Source organism: Crocodylus porosus, unplaced genomic scaffold, assembly GCF_001723895.1.
Source record: "Crocodylus porosus isolate Cpor-Errol unplaced genomic scaffold, CroPor_comp1, whole genome shotgun sequence".
NCBI lineage: Eukaryota > Metazoa > Chordata > Crocodylia > Crocodylidae > Crocodylus > Crocodylus porosus.
The window spans coordinates 154129655-154151927 of NW_017728906.1; the positions used below are offsets into that span (position 1 = coordinate 154129655).

Genomic DNA, 22273 nt, shown 5'->3' on the forward strand with positions numbered 1-22273 from the left:
AGAGACTCTGTGGCTCCCGCCACATGTTCTCCAAAATAGAAAAGAAGCTGAACTATAACAAGAGCCTGCGGCTCCCCGGAGCGCGTGCAGCCTCTGACACAGCAGGAGCCACTCTGTGCGGGGTGGCCCAGCCAGCGAAGTGGTGAAGGCGGGGGGAGGGACAGCTAGCGGGGAGCATCCACCTTGCTCCCGCGCTGCCCCACCCCTCTGCGGGCCGTACCACTTCCCCTCGCAGGAGCGGGCCGCACTCGTCCCTCTCCGGCGGCAGTGGTCCCGCCCGCCGCGCTCCTGCCCCTCCCCCCTCCGTTTCCGGTGTCCCCGCCCCCAGGACCATGCAGAGGCGGTGGCGCCCGACAGACTCGCGGCCTGACCAGTGGGTGCTCGTGGCCCCAGGTAACCCGCCTGTGTCCCCCTCTTGCTCGTCCTGGTCTCCCGCGTGTGCGCCGTGCCCGCTCCCGGCGCTTGGGCTCCTCGGAGACACGCGTTGCAAGCTCCCTGCTTGTTGGTGCGGGCCCTGTACCCCGTTTCCCGCCTCTTTTTGGGCTGCCTCCGCTCCCTTCCCCCTCCTCGCCGTCATCGTCTGCCTGAAAAAAAATTGACCTGCTTCTTAACGTCAGTAATGCTAACACCGCAGTTGTTCCCCTGGGAGAAGGCCGCTTCTGAGTTTTCAGGCCTTTTTTTTAACCGCCCCCTCCCCAGTTCAGAGAGGGCAGAAGGCTTTTCATGCTCTGGCCTCCTCTTTGCAATCTCGGGGTTGATCTTAGGAGCGTAGGTTGTAGCCCTGCTGGTCTGAGGGCGTAGGTAGACAAGGTTCTTTGGGTTAAATCTGGTATCTTTTTATCATGCCAACTCAAAGGCTTTATCTTATCAATCATTTTAACTGCACCAATGCCGCGTGGCACCCTTGAAAAGGTCTCCAGGGGGCCATGGCACCGTGGTTGGAGAATTACTGCCCCAAAGACATGGAAACAAACAAAAAGCCAGTGCTTTACTTTCAGCTGGATCCACCCCTGCAGCAAGCGCAGTGCGTGCCCAGAAGAGACCTCACATTGGTGGACCCGGCTCACACAACGCCTGCGTGGGTTGCATGCTTCAGCGAGGCTCTTTGGTGCTATTATCTAATAGCTGATTGAATCGGCTTTAGGTAAAAGCACCAAAAAGCCCTGCTGAAGCGCCCAATCCATATAGATGTCGGGGAGCTGGGTTAAACTGATACATTTTCCCTTCCTTCACTGCCTTCCTCCCCCACCCCACATCTGTCAGTGGCCATAGTAACAGGATGAGCTCAAGTGGTAGCAAATTAAGAAAGCAATTTCACAGTCTTAGCTTCCTCCAACCTCTCCTTCCCCCAACACACTTGTGCATTCTGACATGCTAGATACACAGGACAGGGATTCAGTTTTTATTTTGACATCTATGCAGACTACAAATTAAATCTAAGTACTGTATCAAATAACTGTCTGTGCTAACAGATGTCCTTGTCCTGCAAATATTTACAAACGTGTTTAACGTCATGTATTGAAGTAGTCAGTTTTGTGCAGAAAGTTAAGCTCCGAAGTAAGTGTTTGCAGAATTGGAGCCAGGGTTTGTAACTTTTATGAAGCCAGGCAGTTTGCCTTGCAGAGTTTACCAGTTTTGCCAGCATGGTTCCAACAAAGTTGATTAAGTACACCAGGCTTGTGCAAAGTGTATAAAGTTCAGTAGCACAGAGTTTTGAAAATCCATTGCAGATATCTCCCAAGTTTCACTGCTGACATGCTTGACCTACGGTTTGTTTTATGCAAGACTCTTGAATAAAATATGCTACTTGTCTGGTATATTTGCTGAAATTCTCATATGGCTCTGTGTGCGAAATCGGGTCCATGTTTTCCAGATTTCCAGAAGAGAGGTTTGTGTTTGTTGTTTTTTTTTAAAAGTCTGGTGGCCAAAAAACCTTTATGAAAGTAACCTGTAAATCTAATGAATGAGTAAATAAATTTAGCTCTATCATAACAGCTATTACTCTGATGGTAGTCTTTAATCATGATAACTTCATAGTCTTCAGTGGGACTGTTCACTTAGGTAAGGATTACATAAATTGTGGAGTCAGTCTTGCTTTTATAATTGTTGTGACTCTTGTGGGGCAGGTGAATAGCAAGTTTTATGTTGGGTAGAGAAGTGGCCATGAGTATACAGGGTGGAAAGAGACTAATTTTTGTGTTTGTCCATGAAGCACAAAAGAGCTAATTATTACTTTTTCTTCCTGGAATCTAGGTGCATCCTCAGGGTGTAATTCTGCAAATACTTAAGCGACCTTGTAACTGCTCATTGGAGTAGTCTGACTACTAGAATAGCTCATTTGGGTAATGATGTAATGTACCACCCTGCACAATTTAATAGTATTTCCACCTGGATATGCATCATTCATCTTGCTTTGCTTGTGACTTTTTACACTCATGGAGATGATGGCTTGTTCTGCAAAGAGGCCAGAGGTCTTGGAATCAATTTAGAAAGAAATGGGAAACTGAAATTAGACGACTTGTCAGCAGGGTGAAATTTAAGCATTGAGAAATGAAACAGAAACTCACTTCCTAAATCCTGTGTACTTCGACATCAGTCAAGCCTCAAGTAGCACAACAGCAACTTCCTGTACCACAATAGTATAATATACAGTGCTACAAAGTTGAGGTCTTGAGATTGCAGCTATTGAAACACATGAGTAAGTTTGCACATGTGAGTTATCCCATTGTCTTGAGAAAGTTTTAATGATTTTACTGAGACCATTGAACATCTATCACATAGTTTTTAGTTGCTAATGGTAAATTGTATTGGAAGCACTATATCAATCTTCCAGAACTATGATAAAGCTTAATATGAACCTTCCTCATGAAAGTTGGTGACCTGTCTTTTCCATATGCTTCAATGCTAGAAATGTCAACATAATATCAGTACATGAAACAGAACTTGAGAAAATGCTGAACAGTGCATCTGGAAGGCTGAACTCTGAATATTTTAGTCTCTAGAATATTTGTGGTTATTTTGTCTTGTAAATTGACCCTTTTGCTTTCTGCATATAAAATGCTTGGAGTTCACTGATAACAATGTATGATTGAACCAAGGAAACAAATTTCACGTTTGCTGCTTGAATTTTACATTAATTTCAGTTTTCTTGGTTCTCGGCTGCTTGCAGGACCTGTACAATCAGACCTGTACAATCTTGCAGAACTGGCCATGATCTCAGAATTAAAGTCACATAAAGGTAATGTGTAGTCAGTTGGAAATTGTGGTATTGCTTTATCCTGAATGACATGCAGTATCTCTATGCTCAAGGAGTGTGCTAAAAGGCACGCTGTTCAGTAGGGGTGCACTGATAATGATTTTTTGTGCTGATACCAATGGCTGATAATTGACCAGCCATATTAGCCAATACTGATCAGATTGCCAATATGCAGCCAGGCAGCATGGAGAGCAGCATCTAGCTGGTAAGTCTGTTGAGGGGAAGGGCTGTGGGGGGGGGCAGATTGAGGTCCCTGTGGTGAGAGAGGGAGTGGGGCTGGTTCTTGGGGCTGGAGTAGATGCTGCCCAGCTGGCGTAAGGCGGGCCAGGGCATGGGACGCAGCCAGTAGCTCATCTGGGGGGACAGCTCCCACCACTGTGTGCACCCCAGGGGAAGCATGGGGGGGGTTGTGCCCCCTCAGATCTGTGCATGGGGTAAGGGTGGGCAGCCATTGTGCACTTGGGGACAAGGCTGCTCTGGCCTCTTTCCAGTGGCTGCACTCAAGATGGGTGGGGCAGGTGGTGGTGGTGACACTGGGAAGGGGAATTATGGGGGGGGCTACGGCAAATTTTGGGTCAGCTCTGGCCCCCATGTAGCTCTGCCTCCCAGTGCCACCCTCCCTGCCCAGCCCAAGAGCAGCCACTGGGAAGAGGCTGGAGCATCCCCAAGCCTGCAGTAGGCAGCCTGTTCTCCCATGCACAGATCCAAGGGGGCACATGCCATCCATGCCTCCCCTAGGAGTGTGTGCAAGAGCGGGAGCTGGCCCCCCTCCTCACCTCCTGGATGAGCCACTGGCTCCGTCGTGTGTCCTCCTCCACCCCTGCTGGGCAGCACCTGCCCCAGCCCCGCTCCCTTTCCCTCCCTCACTGTGGGGGCCTTCATCTCCCCCCCGCCCCGTCATGCCCCTTCCCTTCCCCATGCCCTTTCCTCCCAACACACTTACCAGCCAGATGCTCCTCTCCAAGCTATAGGGCTACACTGTTGACCACGTGCATGCTTTAGCTGCGCACATGCACGAAGCATTTATGGGTGATATGGTTGGCCAGAAAAAGGTGATTGCTGATACATCAGTCCATATAATATTGGCACTGATAAAAGGAAAACTGACAGTATCTCGGTGCACATCTACTCTTCAGCATTCCACTGGGTTCAGTTGCAAGTATTTACAATAGAGCAGTGATTGCCTACGTAGGGTAAAGCTTGTCACCATCATGCTTCATACTTGGATTTTCATATCAGATTTTACTGAGAGGATTACTGACCCCAGGTATTAAAAAGCCATGAGTTGGGTGACCCAAAATAATATGACTGGTTTAAAAGTTCAGATCTTTTATAGAGGTGTATGCACTGGTACCTTGGTCCTATATTGGATTGGCACCAATATAAATAAAATTGACCAAATTGGAAATCGCCCTGATGTGGCTAATAAATGCCCTGTGCACATGCGCAGCCACAGCGCAGCACAGCATGTAGGCAGTGAGGAGTACAACCCGGCAGCTTGGAGAGCTGCATGCAGCTGGTAAGTCTGTTGTGGTGAAAGGGGAGGGGGAAGAGAAGGCGTGTGGGGGGGGGCAGATCAAGGCCCCCGCGGTGAGTGAGTGGGGTGGACTGGGGTAGGCACTGCCTGGTTGGGGTGGAGCATGAGACAGAGCCATGGTTCATGTGGGGGGCATGGCTTCTGCTGCTGTGCACACCCCAAGAGGGCATGAGAGGCGTGCACCCCCGGATCTGTGCGGGGCATGGCAGGCTGGGGCCGGGGCTGTGCTGGCTCCTTCCCGGCGAGGGCTGTGCTTGGGATGGGCAGCGGTGGTGCTGGGAGGGAGGTTGGGCAGGAGCTACAGCAAATTTTTGGGTGGCTGCAGCTGCCACCCTCCCCCCCCCAGAGACCCCACTCAGTGCCTTTACCACCTGCCCCAGGCCCAGCCCAGCCCAGCCAATCCTACCCCACTGGCAAGAGCCCAGCACAGCCCCAGCCCCAACCTGCAGCGGCATCTCGCCCTGCCTCTGGCCCCAAGCCCACAGTGGGCTGCCCATCCACATACCACACACAATCCGGGAAGGAGCACACCCCTTGCCTCTCCCAGGGGTGTGCACAGTGGTGGGAGGGCAGCCGCATCTCCCCAACCCCCGCCCCATGCTCCCCGGATGAGCCACCTGCGGCTCCATCCCATTCCCAGCCCCCAGGGTCACATTCACTGCCCTGGCTGGGCAGCCCCTGCCCCTGCCTCACTCACTCCCTCACTGTGAGGGCCTTGATCTGCCCGCCCCTCCCCCCCCTTACTGGCAGGGTGCTGCTCTGTAAGCTTCAGGGCTGCATTCCTGACTGCATGCTTGCTGCGGCTGCTCACAATCACACGGCATTTATCAGTGACGTTATCGGCTACACCAGCCAAAAAAACCCAAGGGCTGATAATGTTAATTTTCCTCTTATCAGTGCTAATCTGATATGCGACTGATATATCTGTGCACCTCTAATTAAATTGATTCAGATTTTGTTTATGTTTGCAAGTTTCCACATTGATGATTCTGTAGAAATTTTGGGGGAAAGAATTTTTTTTAAATCTTATTTTTAGAACGATCATTTGAAAAAAAGTGTTTTTGTTTAAGGAAAAAAAGGAGCAGTTGAGTCGCAGCTTCTTACTTTTTCCTTTGCATGCTAGTTGGCAGGTTTTCTGAGAAAATGTCGTATATGCCAAAACTGTGACCAAGGCAAGAATAAATGGACAGTGCTGCCAAACCATAGGGCATCATCATGCAGAAATGAATCCTAGGGGCTTTCAAATGAGACTAAGGACCTTTTGTCTTTGTGCAATAAGAGAGGAAGGAACAGACTTGAAAAATCTGGGTCATTGGAGAAGTAGTCATATCAAAATATGCTTTGTGCTTATTGCTTCTAAAATAAATGTGATATATAATTAAATCTCAAGATGACAAATTATAGTTATTTTACATTCTGACATACTAACTCATAAAACATTTTAGTTTTATTAAGTTGTATGACCTAAAATTAAAGCATGATTAGTTCAATTTCTCCTTCTACTACAAAATAATATGCATTACTAGGGTGTTAGAAAGCATTATCCAGGAATTGCAATTAAATATGAAATTCTGGGAAAGAGTGCAAGTTGAACTTTATATTTCTGTCTTTTCAACAACGTTCCCTAGACAAGTATGCTTGCAATGATCAGATAGCAGTTAGTTGTGGGTTTTTTATTATTATTTTCTTAAAACGGTATGGGATACTTTATATAAATGTATATCATCTTTAAAAAGTGACCTTGAATAAATTTGGGCTGGATATTGGAAGGAGGCTTGTAACTATCAGAACAGTGAGGTTCTGGAACACAAAGAAATTGTGGGGACGGTAACCTCATTATATTTAACATAGAACTCCATCAGTTTCTGAAAGGAATTATATGAATTGATTAACTGTGATATCAAGGGACTGGACATGTGAAACTTATTGCCAAAGGATGTTGAGGAGTCCAATAGGATAACTGGGTTTAAAAGGGATTAGACAGATTTATGGAGGATAGATCCATTGGGAACTATTAAATGCAACAGTCAGGGATGTAACCTTTCCATAGTGACTGAGATAATATGACAAGGAATGGATCACTCTACACTCACCATACATTTTTCCACTAAACCATCTACTGTTTGCCATTGTTTGGAGAGAGGGAATTGGACTAGGTGGGCATTTGACTGGTCTGAACCAGGCTAAAAATTCTTACATTATTGTGGTGTCATAAAGAGAGCACAAACTCTAAAATTTCAGAAGTTTGAACATCATTGAGAAATTAAATGCAAAGCTGGAATTTTCAGAGAAGATCCAGTTGATGCAGAAAGAAACCTATGTTCGCATGTTGAAAAGATCTGGTTGGCTCAGGCAGTCATGGGCTCAGTTGCTCCTGGTCCCATACTGCAAGTCAAGAAATCAAGTCCTAGCCCTAGCTCTGATCCTGATGTTTGCCAAGTCATTTAATATTTATGTAAATTATGCTAGTGCATAATTACCTCATTAATTATTATTACCATTGAGACCCAATACAGTTTCACATCTTAAGCTTTAAGCAGTACTTGGGTATCTTCGTGTCTTAAGTGCAATTCTCTTTGACCTTCATTGTGTCCCTGAAAGACTATGGACACAAAAATTGGAACACTTTCTCTTCCTCCTTGCCATTTTTTTAGTTATGTCTACACCATGTCCCCAGTGCTTTTGAGCAGGGAGGCTGCTGAGCAGGCTTGTTTCCTCCACCCCTGATAGCATATTCAAAACCCAGTAACACCATGGTGAAGCACCTCCAGGTTCCTCCCACCATGGCCACCTTCTAGTGTGCTTGAGAGTGGTTCTGCAGGTACCCTCCAAGCAGCCTCACAGTTCTGTTTTCAGGTGTGTTGTGCAGAAGTGAATGGGGGGTTCTGCAGTATCCTTGGGAGTATTGCTCCATGAGAGTGCTGGGGACGTGGTGTTACCCTTAGGTGATGTTGAAGCCTTGGTGCTAATATGTGTTTTAGCCTTAATGCTAACCTGAAGGCATGTTACAGTTTTTCAGGGATTGAGCAGGATCTATAAGACCATACTTGAACACCTAACAGCTAGAATAGGATCCACCCTTTAGATGACTGAAGGTATTTAGTAGTCTTAATCAGGCATTCTAACAGAGCAGTAGCATTGAAACGTTGAAGTGTGGCATGGTAGCTAAAATACTTGCCATAGTCACGTGCACTAAATTAAAGCCACCAGCTCTAAGGGGGTGTGTGTGGTGGGGGGAGTGGCTTTAATTAAAGTGCCTGGAGCATCATGTGTATCTGCGTCCCCATGCTGAAAAATGGTTGCGGGGGCGCTTTACCTAAACCTCGTTGAATGAGCTTTAGTTAAAGCACCCCCACTGGAGTCTGCTGGAGTACGGTAATTACCATGCTCCAGCAGACGCAATTAATTAAGTCTGCTCCGTTGTGCTGTAATTACAGCGCATTGGAGCAACCTTGCTGCATGTCTGTAGGCACCCAAAGATTCCTAATTTGCACATGGTTCATGAATAAATTGAGGTTATTGGATTTGAGGGCAGTTTAGGATTGTATATTAAAACTTCAAATAGACTTTGTCAGAATGTCTCCATCTTACACATGCTGTGCAAAGGGTGCTTAGGCAAGCAGGTCGGCAAGAAATGGAAAAGAGTTACAGTTTTGCAGTTGACATATGTTCTTAAATAAAATTTTAACTTTCTATTTCCAGACCTTTTAATAAGCCATTCTTTTGGGGAAAAAATTTCTCAGCGTTCTCTTAAGGGGCTTTTCCTCTTAGTAATTGATAGATATTTACAACCTTATACTTGCTTTGTTGGCAGCTTTTTGCCTGGGAATTCCATATAATTTGATGTCAGCCTATTAAATAGAGGACTTTCATTACATTTACTTATGAAATATATTTTACATTATTCATAATTGCTTCATGTGTATTGGAGCTTTATATTTGTTTCCAAATTGTTAACCTGACAGTACCAGCTAACACTTTTTTATTACTGTGTTCAATATCTGTCTCTGTCTGTCTGTCCTGAAAATACTATTATAAATCAATTGACACCTGATTCATTTTCACTTTCCTCTGTTTGTATACATATATTTTTTCACATTTCCGTGATTGAAAGTTTGACCTCAAGGAAATGTGATAAGGTTTCCCCCAAGATTTTAGAGTGGGAGAAGGTTAAATGTGAAACATCTCTAGACGCTTTTAAAAAGTAACTTAAATTATTTGTTTTGATCTTATCTTAACATTGACCTGCTTTAAAATCAGAGACACTTCCACAACAGGGAATGCAGAACTATCAGAAATAGTTACTTTGGAATAATTCCTTAATATACCTGCTTTGCTTCATGTTTTCTAGGATTTTTTTTTTTAATTTCAAGTTTAGGATAACAAAATTTCCATTTTAGATTTCATTAAAGCAGACACTTCCTTCTGGAATATTTTTAAAGACTGTTCAGTGTGAGTCAACGTACACTACTTGGATCACAGCTGGCCAACACATGCCACAAGTGGCATTGGTAGTCTCTGTATGTGGCATGCAGTAGTTCAGGGAGGAGGTGAAGAGCAGAAAGCAGAGCAGCAGATCAGGCAGGGAAAGGGGATCTGGCTGAAATTGATGCTCTTTTCATCTTATATTGGGTCTAAAAAAGAGTAGTAATCAGATAAGTATCTTCTAGATCAGTGGGGATCAACTTTTTTTGGCAAGCATGCCACCAAATAGTCCCATTCCTTCCTCAAGTGCCACTCTGATCCCCTTGCTCAGTTAGCTGCTCTGCTTTCTACTTCTTAACCAAGCTGCTTCTGTGCTGCCTGTCTCCCCTAATCTGTCATGTACCCTATACACAGGGTGCCTATGTCATCTGAGGTACATGTGCTGCTGCATTTTGGCCACTCATTCCTACATGATACAAATTCTTAGAGGCTTCTTAAAGAACATCTTCTCCATATACTGCCACATAACTGAATTCTGGAAAGCCTTGCCCTTACAACACATCCTCTTTACACATGTTTTGTCTTCAGTGATTAAATGTTTAGGGCCAAGCATTTGAACTGCATTCTGAACTACAGAAGAGCTCTTGTTGGCTTCAATGCTGATCAATGGATATGCTGTCTATAGCTTTTAGGAGAAAAAGATCATACGTTTTTAAAAAAGTAAATTAATTTCAAGTGCATTGGTGATGTATGGCAGAATGGGAAATAATTTTCAGTTTATGAATGTATAATTCTTTTCAGAATCTGTTACTGAACTCCCAAAGAAACCTGGTGGTGGACCTTTGTTTACAAGACTGCGCAATCCTTGTACAGGCAAGTATGGAACATTGATGTGATGTTGTTTAATGTTATAGTTGATTCTGCTCCTTCCGCCAGAAGATTAATACTTTGAAAGTTGAAATGATGATGATAGTGTGAATATCCTCTGCCAAAGATATTGTTGGTGATGCCAGATAGTTAATTCAGTGCAAACATTTAGGATTTCCTTTATAATTTTAGTTGGTAGAACTATTTATTCAACAGGAGTATTGGCATCACAAGAAGCAGTATCATTTCAGTTCTTTCTTTTAGATGCATTACTTTTAGGGGGATCCACGGTGCAGGGTTTTATTTTTAAATCCAAAATTAGATTCTTCATCTATTCATTTTATGCTATAAAGCAAACAAGCAGAGTTAAAAGAAACGACTTTACTCTGCTTGCCAAACTTTTTGGGGCTTTTCATTTTTAACTCTCATTTTCTTTTTTACTCAGTCCAACGGGTGGTATCTCTTTTCTTGTTAGTAGATGATGGTCTACCTTGAATTAGAAACATATTGGGGAAACCAAATAATGTAGAAAATGTAATGAAATTCCCACCAGTCCCCCAAACAATCATTCTCTTTTTCTTTAGTTGTATAGCCAGAGTATCTTTAAGCTGCTTTTGTATAATTTTTTCATTAAAATAAACTGAATGGGTTTATTTTATATTTCAACAGAAATTCTTTACATTTAAAGTATTATGTTTGAGAAATCTGGTTCAGTTTTTTTAAATTTTCCCTCCATCAATTCATTTGCTTTCTGTAGTGGGGTTTTTTTGGTTTGTGTTTTTTTACAAAAAAGGTCACCAGTTACATTTAGGATGTTACAACACACTTAAAGAACTTAATTTCAAGTGCAGGTAACTTACTGGTTGCCACTGATGATTAAGGTGGAGATTAATCAAAGACAAAAGATGCAGAATGGGAAGACATCGCTAATTCTTTGATGTTTTTTAAAAATACTTTATTTGTAATCTATCTTTACAAAAGATAGAAACATTATATCGAAATGTATAACTTCCTCCTGCTGCACTGAATTGGTGTTGCGGTTTATCATCTCAGAATTGAAAAAGGTGGAGGCAAATTTACATTTTACAGTGGAAGAAGCATTCTGTTCGTCTTGTAGAATCAGATGCTGGCTAGGGCAAAAGCTAGAAGTTTAGTTATTGACCTCAAAGTCTGGGTGTGTGACTTTTAAGATGAATAGTTCTGTGTTAGACCTGTATGGATCTGTGATTGGATAAGTTAATACAAGGTTTTGAATGGAAAGGAAAAGTAACACCCTCTTAATGCCTGTTTTCTCATGTTTGCAGTTTAATAGTATGTTGTTGGTGCCAAGTATTGCATAGATACCCATTTGATACACACAGCTTGCTATATAGTTACCACAATACTTATTGCTAAGTTAGTTAGTACAAGATGCTGGGTACCTTTACAGATAGATGAAAAGAGATTAAACCTTTGTCTTCAATCATTCATAATCTAAGGCTTCCATCCAGCAAGTGAGAGGTTACACAAGAAATCTGTAGCAGAGTGGGAGATAGGTGCCAGGTCTCCTGAGTCCCAAATATATCTCCCTGTCCTGTAGAACTGCCCTTTCTGATCTGAACGGGGTTGACTGCGTGGTAGTGTGCAATTGTTGTGGCTAAGGACAAGTAGTGTTTCTTGATTTTGGTCTAGCCTGTTTGCATAGCATGCACATTGCTTGTTCCAAAGATTAGCCTCCTAGCTATAGTCTCTGCAGTCTGTATTAGCTGTTGAGATCACCACTACACCTGAGCTATGCTATATGTGGAAGAACTTTTTTTCTTTTAATACATCAGTGTGAATAGCACAAAAATGTAAATAATGTAAATGCAGTCTCTTGTGATAGGCTCTTTGGGAGTAGGCTGATCCTTGGCACTGAAGTGCATAAATTAATGACTGAAACCTCCACTCCCTTCCTTCTCCAACAGTAACAGATAGAGTATTTAAACTATAACCTGAGAGGGCAATAAATGTGTGGTAAACCCTCTGGATGTAAAAAACCAACCACTTCCAGGAATCCATGTGCCTACCTGTTTAAGCTGGGGTTTGCTGGTTTAGACTCCTAGAAATAGTTATTTATAACAGAGCTTCCCAACCAGTACTGGACCACAAAAGGTTGGCTGCCGGGTCGTTTGTCTGCCCAGGTTAAAGTTGGGCGGTGGGGCAGCCCCGGGTGTGAGGCAGCCAGCTCAGTGCATCCTGTCCTGTTCCCACCATCATGGCCATGCCCGGTGAGGCAGTACCCATGCAGCAGCTACCACAGCCTGCGCTGGGCTGGGCAGGGCCCCCCAGGCCCAGCTGCAGCTGGGAGTGGAGGGATGCAAGCAGTGAAATGCCCAGCGTGGAGGGCAGGGAAGTGGCTCTGCTGCTTGCTCCTAGAGAAGGCAGTGGAGCCCCTTCTTCCCAGGCAGCCCCAGCTGGGTCCCCCCAGGCCACCGCCTGTGCATACCTTCCCTGCAGGGTCCCTCGGTGTCCACAGCTTCGGTGCCCCAACCCAATCCAATCCTTGCAACCTCTCTCCCCCCCCATTAAATTCAAATATGCAAATTAAATTTAAATATGTAAATTAGGCTGTTTCTGTACCTGGTTCACCAAAATTCTTTGAGTGAGTTTGCCCGTCCTCAGTATAAAAAAGGTTGGGAACCACTGATTTATGGTATCTGCAACAGTAGTTGTGATGTCATCTTGGAGAGAACCCTGCCCTGAGATTCCCTGGCAGAACTCATGATTTGTACATACATGCAGCTTTGAGGCATTGTAAAAAGAATTATTACATCACAGATATTCTCACCACCCATGTTCATTCTTCACAAAGTTGATGGATTGAGTACCCTGCCAGAACTAATTAAGCCTTGGACATTAGTTCTGGCTAAATCTCAGTGTCACCTTCTAAAATCCTCATTGATTTTCCTTAATGTTTATGGACAATGTTGACATTGTTCACAGCTCATATAAGATGCAACAGAATGATCCATTCCCCTTTAACCACCCAAACTAATCAGAAACATGGGGAGTTTGCTGCAGGAGCCTGAAACAAAATTATTTTTCTTTTCTGAGCTTTTGAGATACTGGTAGCTATCTTGCAGCCCCCTTTGTTAATGTCTTCATTTGCTTAATTTATCCCATAATCTCCCCATTTACAGTCACCTACCATGTATACCAACACATAGAAGACTGGAGGAAAAAACAAAACAAAAACACAACTAAGTGATACTTGAAGAGTTGGGATTCTTATAGTTCCTTGCCCCCTGAATCGGATATTTCTAAGATGGCTTCAAAAGAGGGAGAGGAAAATACTGGATACCATCTCCCACTCTCATACAGACAAAAGCTAATTTCTTGTGTAATCTGATTTGGGTTTGAATCAAAGGCTTTGCGTTGTAAGATGAACTATTCACACTTTTTATTTATTGATTTAAATTCAGTTGGGATTATAAAGCTGGTAAATGAACATCTGTATATAATAGTTTTCTTTGTCTAAGCTTTCTTTGTAGTTACAGGTTATGTAGAATATATGTATGCTTATGTATATATTAGGCACATTCTTCAGACCTATTGGATATTCTTTTGATTTTTTTGTGAAAGCTTACAAATACAAACCAGATTTCTTTTAACAGGAGACGCAGCCCTCTACTTATTCAATAGCAGTGCACAGCAGCTGTTTGAAGTAAAAGCTTTTCATGAAGAATATCATTCTTGGTTTATAGGTCAGTCTGTTCAACAGGGTGAGTAACATTGTGTATCCTCTCCCTACCCCTATCTGTAAGTAATATTTGTACATTATTCCCACCCATAAATTTATGGGTGCGTCTATTAGTTGCTGAGTGTAGCTGCACAACATCTCTACCTTCTGAAGCATTCGCATGCCATCTGCATTTAGCCAGGGCTGGGGCTTTGTGGTCTTCACTTTAAAAGACTGCCTTTGGCAGTTTCAATTAGACAGATGTTCATGTGTCTTGCAAAAAAAAAAAATCTAATTGCGTTAAACACAAGTGCCACAAAGTGTTTAGCTTGTCTTGTCAATCAACTTGACAAGCTCTTGTTGTGTATACATATATTTTAAGTTTAGAGGGAAAAGGATAGATGAGCCCGAGCAAGACAAAGGCTCATTTTAGCAGTGAAATGAATTCCATGCATTGAAACATTTGGTCCCACTTGCTTTCATCTGCTACTGTGGTCCCCAGAAGAGATTTGGGATTTTAAGATGATAATTCATTTCTGGGGCTTGTTTCTCAGAGTTCCATTACTTGGAGAAAGTTCTGTTTGTAGCCATTACCTCATCCTAGCCCATCTTTATAAACAGAAGGTAGATGATCTATTTGCCCTCCTTTCTGAGCATGTAACAGTGCTTTACTGATCAGAAAATCACTGGATGAAGCTTTATTTTCCAGTCAAGCTACAGATCATGCAGAAGCTTACCCATAAGATCATCTTGCATCCTGTTTTACTTGAAGTTTTCTAGCAGGAAATGTAATATTTTGTGAGAGAGAAACAAACTGTTTTTTAAAGAAAATATGATTTTTTTAAAATTATAATATATAAGTGCACTTATAATTTTAAATTTTATTTGCACAGATGCACAGGGTGTTTTACCTGTACGGGGAACCAAGAGAGTGGGCCTGCTTCATGTGACTACTCATTAAATTTTCCAGTTCCCCCTCCACCTTTTCGTTTGGCCCTTGAGAAATAGCTAGCCTCAGGAGTCATCACCTAAGCTTTGTTTAGGAGCCTGGAAAATTTTCCTTTACGACTTTGATTGTTGCAGGGGGATCTGTAAAACTAACCTCAGAAAAAGAAAGGGGAGTTGGGGGGGTTATTGTTTGTTTTGTTTTAAGTTAATTCTTCAGCTTTTTAGAAGGAGCATGGTGTTCAAATGATACATCAGTCAGCAGTCAGAAGCAGAATAGCTATGTTCTTCCAGTGCATTGTAGAGGTTAATTAGCCCTGCTGAATGACAGAGCCAATTAATTGATCTTCCCTTGACACTGTACAGACTTGTCTTCTATGCTTCTGGCATAAGCAGTAGCTCACCTGCCATAGCATAGTGTGTTAGTGGACACTGCTGCCAGACAGAGTAAGCTTGCCATGTAATCATATCTTGTGTGTCGTATTTTCTCCTAGTCAGTTTTGCCTAGTGAGCCTTTCAGGTTCCTAAATGGGGTTTCCCTTGCTTTTCTTCCATTTGTCAGAGGTACCTGTCTGACATGTGGTACTTCTGCTTCTTTGAGGGATTTGAATACCTGCATCACTTGAAGGAGGCTGTACTCATGTTTGCTGTGCCCATGCATATTGTATGCTCTCACTAGCCCGTGTTTTTCTTTATAGACCATTCTCAGTGATCGTGAAGTACCAATAGACTGTTTTTCAGGCACTAAGATATCAGCTATAGTACTTATACTTTTTCCCTAGGAATTTCAGTATTCTGGGTAATGTTAGCCAACAGGTCATTTTGGTTAGCCAACAGATCATCTTTACAGCATTCTCCATCGTCAGTCATTCTGGAAATTCAGTTCTCTGCTGCCTTCCCAAGATCTGTCATTCTAATTGCCTCTTATCATTATTAACATATTGTTTTATCACTGCATGGGTTCTTCTCTCTTTTTCTCTGTAATATGTTACTAGATTAATTAGCTACTGGACTTCTTTTTAAGGGAGCAAATGAGTAGAAGAGAGATGCATTGTAATGTTTTGTATGTTCTTCCCCCAAAGGCAAAAAACCCCTTTATTTTAAAAAATATTGCTTTGTCAAACAAATGATGCTTTCATCAGTCAGATTAGAAGAGAAAAGAGAAGATTGTAAGAAAGAACTAACATGACAGTCAAACTCTAAAGTGAAGAGAAATGGGAAATAAATATACAAAACAATAAAAGAAATCATAACCTATAATTTGCAAGTGGGCTAGTTTCAGTTACTGGGTCATCCACTGGAAATTCAAAATTATTTCACGTAGAAGAATAAATATCTAATTAGTTGTAACTGCTGGTACAAATCATTTGAAAACTTTTTGCCAGTAACATTAACTTTAAGAGTTGGGAAATACTGAAGATTGTTTGAGGGGAGTGTTCTTTTTAAATATTTCTTCCTAGACAAAGTTGCATAAGTCTATTGAAACATTCCCTTTTATAAAATTAAAACAAAAAATCTTGGCTGCAGTCAAACCTATAGATTTACACTAACTTTTAGATTGCTAATTAATGTCAGAATGTCATCATTTGTTGGATTTTATTACTGAATTTTCTTCGTGTTGCGCTGCTGTTTCCAGTTATCTGTTTTGATATGAAAAGCCTGATTAAGCCACCATCCTGCAGTGGACTCCATGTGGGCAGAAAGAGCTGTTTCAGTGCTGGATGGGGCTTTCGTTTGTATCTTAACTGTATACATTGGTTTGGTTTTCTGGTTCACTGAATTCACTTGGTTCTGCCTAAGATGCTAGTTGGAGAATTCTCACTTGCAGGATCTCCAGCCTTCAGAAAAGAGGCAGAGGCAGCTATAGCTTCTTTTGCATCTTTTTCTACCACTTGTCTCTGCCTCCTGCTGCAGAGCCAGCCTGATATAAGTGGAGGGAAGGGATGGTCATGATGAAGAGAGGATCCATCATGACTCATTTTCTTCTCTTCCTGCTGTAAGTTAATGCCGTCTTCAGGCAGAGCAGAATCAGGGACCAGCAGTCAGCTGCCTGGTGACACCTCCTTAACCCTCCCCATACCCACTGTCTTTGAGTTTTGGCTATGTGCAAATGAGAACTGCACTTCCCTAAATTTATCAAACAAAAGCACAATTAGAATTTTCGTTACTGTTCCACTAAAGTGCTGCATCTGCTAGGTCTAAAATTATGAGGAAATAGTCAAGTTTCATATATTAATGCTTAAAGGCACTGCATTTTTTTACATATGTTTAGATGGACGCCTATTGTTTGCAACACCAATGGATCCTTTATTTCTTATACTTTGGTACCTTATAACGGCGGAGAAAGAGGTAAGTGTCCTGGGTTGTTGATTGGAAATTTTAGAAAAAAGTTATTTCTGTTGAGAAACTTAATGCTAAATAAAGCATAAATTACATTTTGCCTCAATATACATGTATATCCTCTACAGTATGTTGATATTTTTGATGTTTTGTCATTAAAGTATGTTATAGTTAAGGTTACAGTTTGACTTCTCTCATAACTGTATCTTTTTATGCTTATAGTCCTTCTCAAGTATCTTCTTTTCATTTGAAGTGTTCCATAATTGATCTCATCCCAATGTGAACATTTTGGAAACTTAAGCTAAATTCACTCATCTGTGTTTTTTTATCACTAAAGGTGGGGAAAAGAGTGTTGTTGTCCTTCTAGGGACATTTTAAATTTTCCCCCACTATGTTGGTGAGCCTTAAGATAGCTGACTTTTGTCAACTGAGATTTTTCACGTCTGATCTTTCCTGAGGATGGATCTCTAAACAAGTTTTCCTAACAAAATATTAAATAAAGAGAGAGAGAATATTTGAGAAATCTGTGTTGTGATTTCTTGGGACAATGTTTCCATTAAGTTAAGGTTCTGTTGCCACAGCTGGTTAAGGTCTATGACTACAATTGCATGGGCCTCAAAGAGAGTAAAAGCTTAAATTGAATATATGCAAAACATCTTGAAATGACCTAAAAATCTTCAAAGCACTATTAATTCATCAGGGTTTTGTGTGCTGGCTAGATTTTGTCTCAAAGCAGAGAATCCATTCTGCCCTGATAAGTAAAGTGAGACTCTAACTTGGTGGATATTGGACTGTGGAGTGATGAGCTGCTGTTTGGCATAGAACTGAATAGCTCCCATCATGAATTGTGGTCAGCTTTGGGGAAGGGAGGACTTCATATTTATTGGTACAAAGAAGAAACCTTTCTGTGGCAGTTTAATCTTTACAAAGCTCAAATTGACTGTTTTGAGCATCTTTCAGGAGCTGGTATGTAAATAATTCCTGATGTGACCCTTCAATGAGCAAAGAGATGATGAAGTAGTCAAAGATCATTAATACATGTATTAATCATTGCTTCTTAAATTCTCACATGCATTTTAAAATACAAGCAGTCAGTTAATGAGCATAATCTCTTGTCTGTGTACTAAATAAGTTTATCAAACCAGAAGAAGTCAGTCCTGCCAGAGAGAGGCAGCATTTCATTTTATGTATTCCAGTGCAGGTGGAAAATAATTATTTTTGTGGTTTTAAAATATGGATTTAATTAATAAAAATCTAACTTTTGAGCGTATTCTAGAAATCAAAACTGGCTAGGTGTTTTATTATCCAGTAATATCCTATGGCATTGTAAGTATTTTATCAGTTTAAGGATACAAAGTAAGCAAATATGCTTTTTAACATATGGCAGGGATGTCAAACATGTGACCCATAGTCTGGATAAGGCCATCCAGTTCTACTTCAGTCTGGGCTGTAGGAATTTGGGGAGGATGGCCATGGAAGAGTGGGGTCTGTTGCAGAATGTGGGGTTTTACAAAAAGGGAGGAGGGGGAGCTGCTGCTCAGGATAGCTCAGCAGTTCTTACGCTAACTGATACAAGGGCAAGAGCCTGTGGAGATACTAGTATAGAAAAAACATTTCAACCATTCACAATTGTTACAGTGTAAAAGCTGCTGAACCCTCCTGAGCACCCCGTTTCAGACTGCTCGGAGTGTACATTTGTTTATGCCCTCAGATTCATTAGTCCTTTAGATTGTGCATAATGTTTCTAGTTTTTTCTTTATTTTTATTTTCTCATAATCATCCTCATGTTTTGATTATCCCTGCACTTTTGTGCTAGAGGCAAATGTAAAATCCTTTTCTTAACCTATTAATCTAAATGTTTGGGGGGGGGGTGTTTGTATTTTGGGTTTTTTTCTGAATTCTCTACCCCAGTAAGAGGATTCATTCATTATGGAAGCAGTTTACCCAACTAGTTTTGTCATCTCACCTTAACTAGTGTAACGGCTTCAGCTTTGGCTTCCAGAAACAATTTACTTTCTAAGGATGGAGGACTCACTGACTCTTTGTACTGATGCACTCAAGAACCTTTCCAAAAGGAAAACTTCCAGTTATGCCAAACTGTCCTGAATTATTATGCATTGTAATGTCTGGCAAGGGTAGAGTTTGTTTGATGGTCCTCTCATCTACAGTGCTCTTTAAGCTGTGCCAGAACCACTTTATGTATGACCTCAGGCCAAACTGGAACCGACTGCAGAGGTGAAAGTTTAGTACTGTGTTCCATAAGCTGCCCTGGTCCTCTGAGATTCCTCTTTCTAGAACGAAGAAAAGTAAAACATCAATGAAACTTATGACACTATGTAATCTGGCAGGTTGTGGTCTAGAAAAAGCTATTGGCACATGTTAACTACGGTACCTCTTATCCTCCAAAAGACACTCGATGTATTTTGCATTAGTTGTCCCCACAGTGTTTTAAAACTGGGCTTCTAAGGACATTAATTGAAGAGTTCAGCACTTTGCAGGTATTTACTGTTTTGAAATCTGTATTTATTGTTTGTTGCTCTGTAATCAGTTTATGAATGTCATGTGATACCACTTGCAACTCAGCCTCCTTTGTAATCCTTGGTTTTAAATCTAGCCGTAAAGTATTTAATGCCTTATTATATTGCTATTGTTGACAGTAACGTTTTTACAATCCTTTGATCTTTTTCAGCAAGGAAAGTTTCAACCGCTGAATCAAGTTGTGGTAGATCCAGAGTTTCCTAGCTGTACAATGTTACTACAATGTGCAGGAGTTAAGCAATTGCTGCATCATATTACAGAAGAAAAAGGTGCATAATTTGGGGTGTTGATTTAGCTAACAAACTATTACTTAAGTTGTTGGTTGAGTTCTAAAGGGTATCTTTACTGTTTTTTAATTGACATCTACACAATGGGACCAGAAGTCACTCTGTTGCTAAGCAGATAACATTAGATGCCTGCCAACTTTTGCACTGTACTTTGTCTAGTATCTGTGATATGTCTCTGTATGCCGCTGCATGATCTGTTAGGCTTTAGTACTGAAATTCATTCAGCGAGTAGATTATTTTCCCAAAAACTTATCTCTCTTGTACTCTGATTTTACTGCCATGCCACATAGATTAAATCTTTCGTGTTTAGTAACTTGTACCTTAGGCTTTATGTTATATATTTTACTGGGGGAGGGAAGGGGGAAGTTTTTGCAGTTGCATTTGAATGTGTATGTCTTCCACAAGCACAAATCTGGGGCAGCACGCAAAAACAGGCTTTCACAGTGGATATGTTCTTTGGTTAGATCTTTAACGAACTGGAATACTTGGAGATACTATGGTGCACATTTATTCAGAAAAGTGACTGCTTAATAGCAGCACCACCTTATTTTATCATTTTGATTCTCTGTTCAGATGTGTATCTTCTCTTTTATTCAAGTTTTGTATTGCTCTTCTTGAGTGTGTGAAGCAGATTCTACTTCTTTTTGCATACTTTTTCATTCCGTTGTACTTATGTAGTTGAGATTTCACAGAAAGCACCAAAAGCCTAATTTCACCTGTATAAATTGTATTACTTGAGGCAATATGTGATGAAAGGATCTCAGTTTGTATTTTAGATCCCAAATAAGAGTTTTCTGACAAGTAGAAGAACCAGCTTTTTCCTTGTAAACTGAGTATATTTTAAATGAAGAAAAATGAGGCACAATAGAAATAGAATACTACAATGTCCTTTGTGCCACTGTTTAGGTTATAAGTGTACTTCAAATGTAGCAGCTCAAGGAATGTGGTTTCTTTTTGTTAGAAACATTTTAAATGAAAGACTTTTCCAATAGTGCAGCTTGGCAAACATGGAGAAGAGGCAGCATAATTTATAGCAACTTAGCCTTTAATTTTCAGATTGGTAAAAATCACAAAGGACCTTTTGTAAAAGGAACCCCGTGATGTGCTGGCTTCCTAACTGTGAATGGAGATCCAATCATAATAAGAAAGGCTATAGAAGTTTGAGAACTACATTGGCCCATTTTGTCCTCTCAAACTCCACCAATCTTTGCAGTTCCTAAGCATGTAGCGCACTATACAGAGTCCTGAGGAGTATGAGGCATGTTTGAACTAGGCTTAACTGGATGCAACAGACTTGTATTGTTGCTTACATCTTTGGAAAGGGACATTTTAGGCAGTTCAGAAGGGATAACAGAACAGGAAGCATCACAGATACAAAAGTGCAATAACTTTCATGAGTTATTAGATTACATAAAGTAAATATATTATTAATTTGGGGAGAGATGTTGATCTTTTAGAGAACTGTCATGTGCAATATAGTGTGTTGTAGCTGTGGAGCAATTTCTTTAGAAAAGCTTAATTTGAACATAAGTAGAATGTGCTTCCACTGAAAACAGCCACCATTTTGCAATGAGAAAGCAAGATCAGAGGGGAAATTTGGTAGTGGCAATTGAATAGATGTTGTGTGTAGCCAGTAATTAGAAGATTTAATGATAGAATGTGGGTACAGGGAGATTAGATACCTAGTCTTTCCTAGTCTTAGCTGAGTGACACATGGGGAAAAAAATCCATGACAAAACAAAATTTGTACAAAACGAAGTGGCCTTATTTTTCTCAGCTAAACATGAGAAACAATAAAACGATCCAGGCTCTGGGCTTGGCACTTTTATTCAGTGAAAAAGCAGCAGAGTTTGTGAAAGTATCGCTTTAATTTTCAACTGAGTAAAAATCACAAAGACCTCCATTTTTGTATAAAGAGCCTCATGTTGCAGTGGCTTCCTGACGTTGAGTGGAGGTCTACATAGGTCACACAGAACATTGTTGAAGGAAGAATGTCAGATTTAATTTGTTCTTGGAGACCTTGTCTGCATTGGCCTGTTTTTGGGAATTGAACTTAGACAGCCCCTCACAAAATAAGTACCAGGATGGCTATTGTTTTACATTTACATTTCTGAGCTGCAGGTGATCTCTTTAGGTTTCAAAATAAATTTTTCAGAAAATGTTATACAGTACTAAAATGACGAGGAAGTTGACGCAACAGTTTAGAACAGGGTTGGCCAGCCTGTGGCACACATGCTACAAATGGCATGGGCATGCGCTGTGCTTAGTACACAGTAGCTCAGCAAGGGGAAGGAAGCAGGGCAGCAGTTGAGCAGAGGGTGGGTTTATCTTGTGGCTTGTCTGCCAAAAACATTGGCCATCTCTGCCTTAGAGGTTGG

At 41.4% G+C, this 22273-nt stretch overlaps 1 protein-coding gene across 2 annotated transcripts in view; it reads left to right on the plus strand.

Annotated features, from left to right (window-relative positions):
- The first annotated feature begins 285 nt into the window (after positions 1 to 285).
- The window catches only part of RNASEH2B (ribonuclease H2 subunit B), a 49258-nt gene continuing 27270 nt past the window's right edge, over positions 286 to 22273 (plus strand). For both annotated transcript variants that reach the window (XM_019529976.1, XM_019529975.1), the window contains exons 1-5: positions 286 to 393; positions 10020 to 10091; positions 13721 to 13828; positions 17003 to 17079; positions 19760 to 19877. In XM_019529976.1, coding sequence (XP_019385521.1) covers positions 333 to 393; positions 10020 to 10091; positions 13721 to 13828; positions 17003 to 17079; positions 19760 to 19877 — 436 coding nt within the window. In that variant the 5' untranslated portion in view covers positions 286 to 332. The remainder of the gene's footprint in view (positions 394 to 10019; positions 10092 to 13720; positions 13829 to 17002; positions 17080 to 19759; positions 19878 to 22273) is intronic.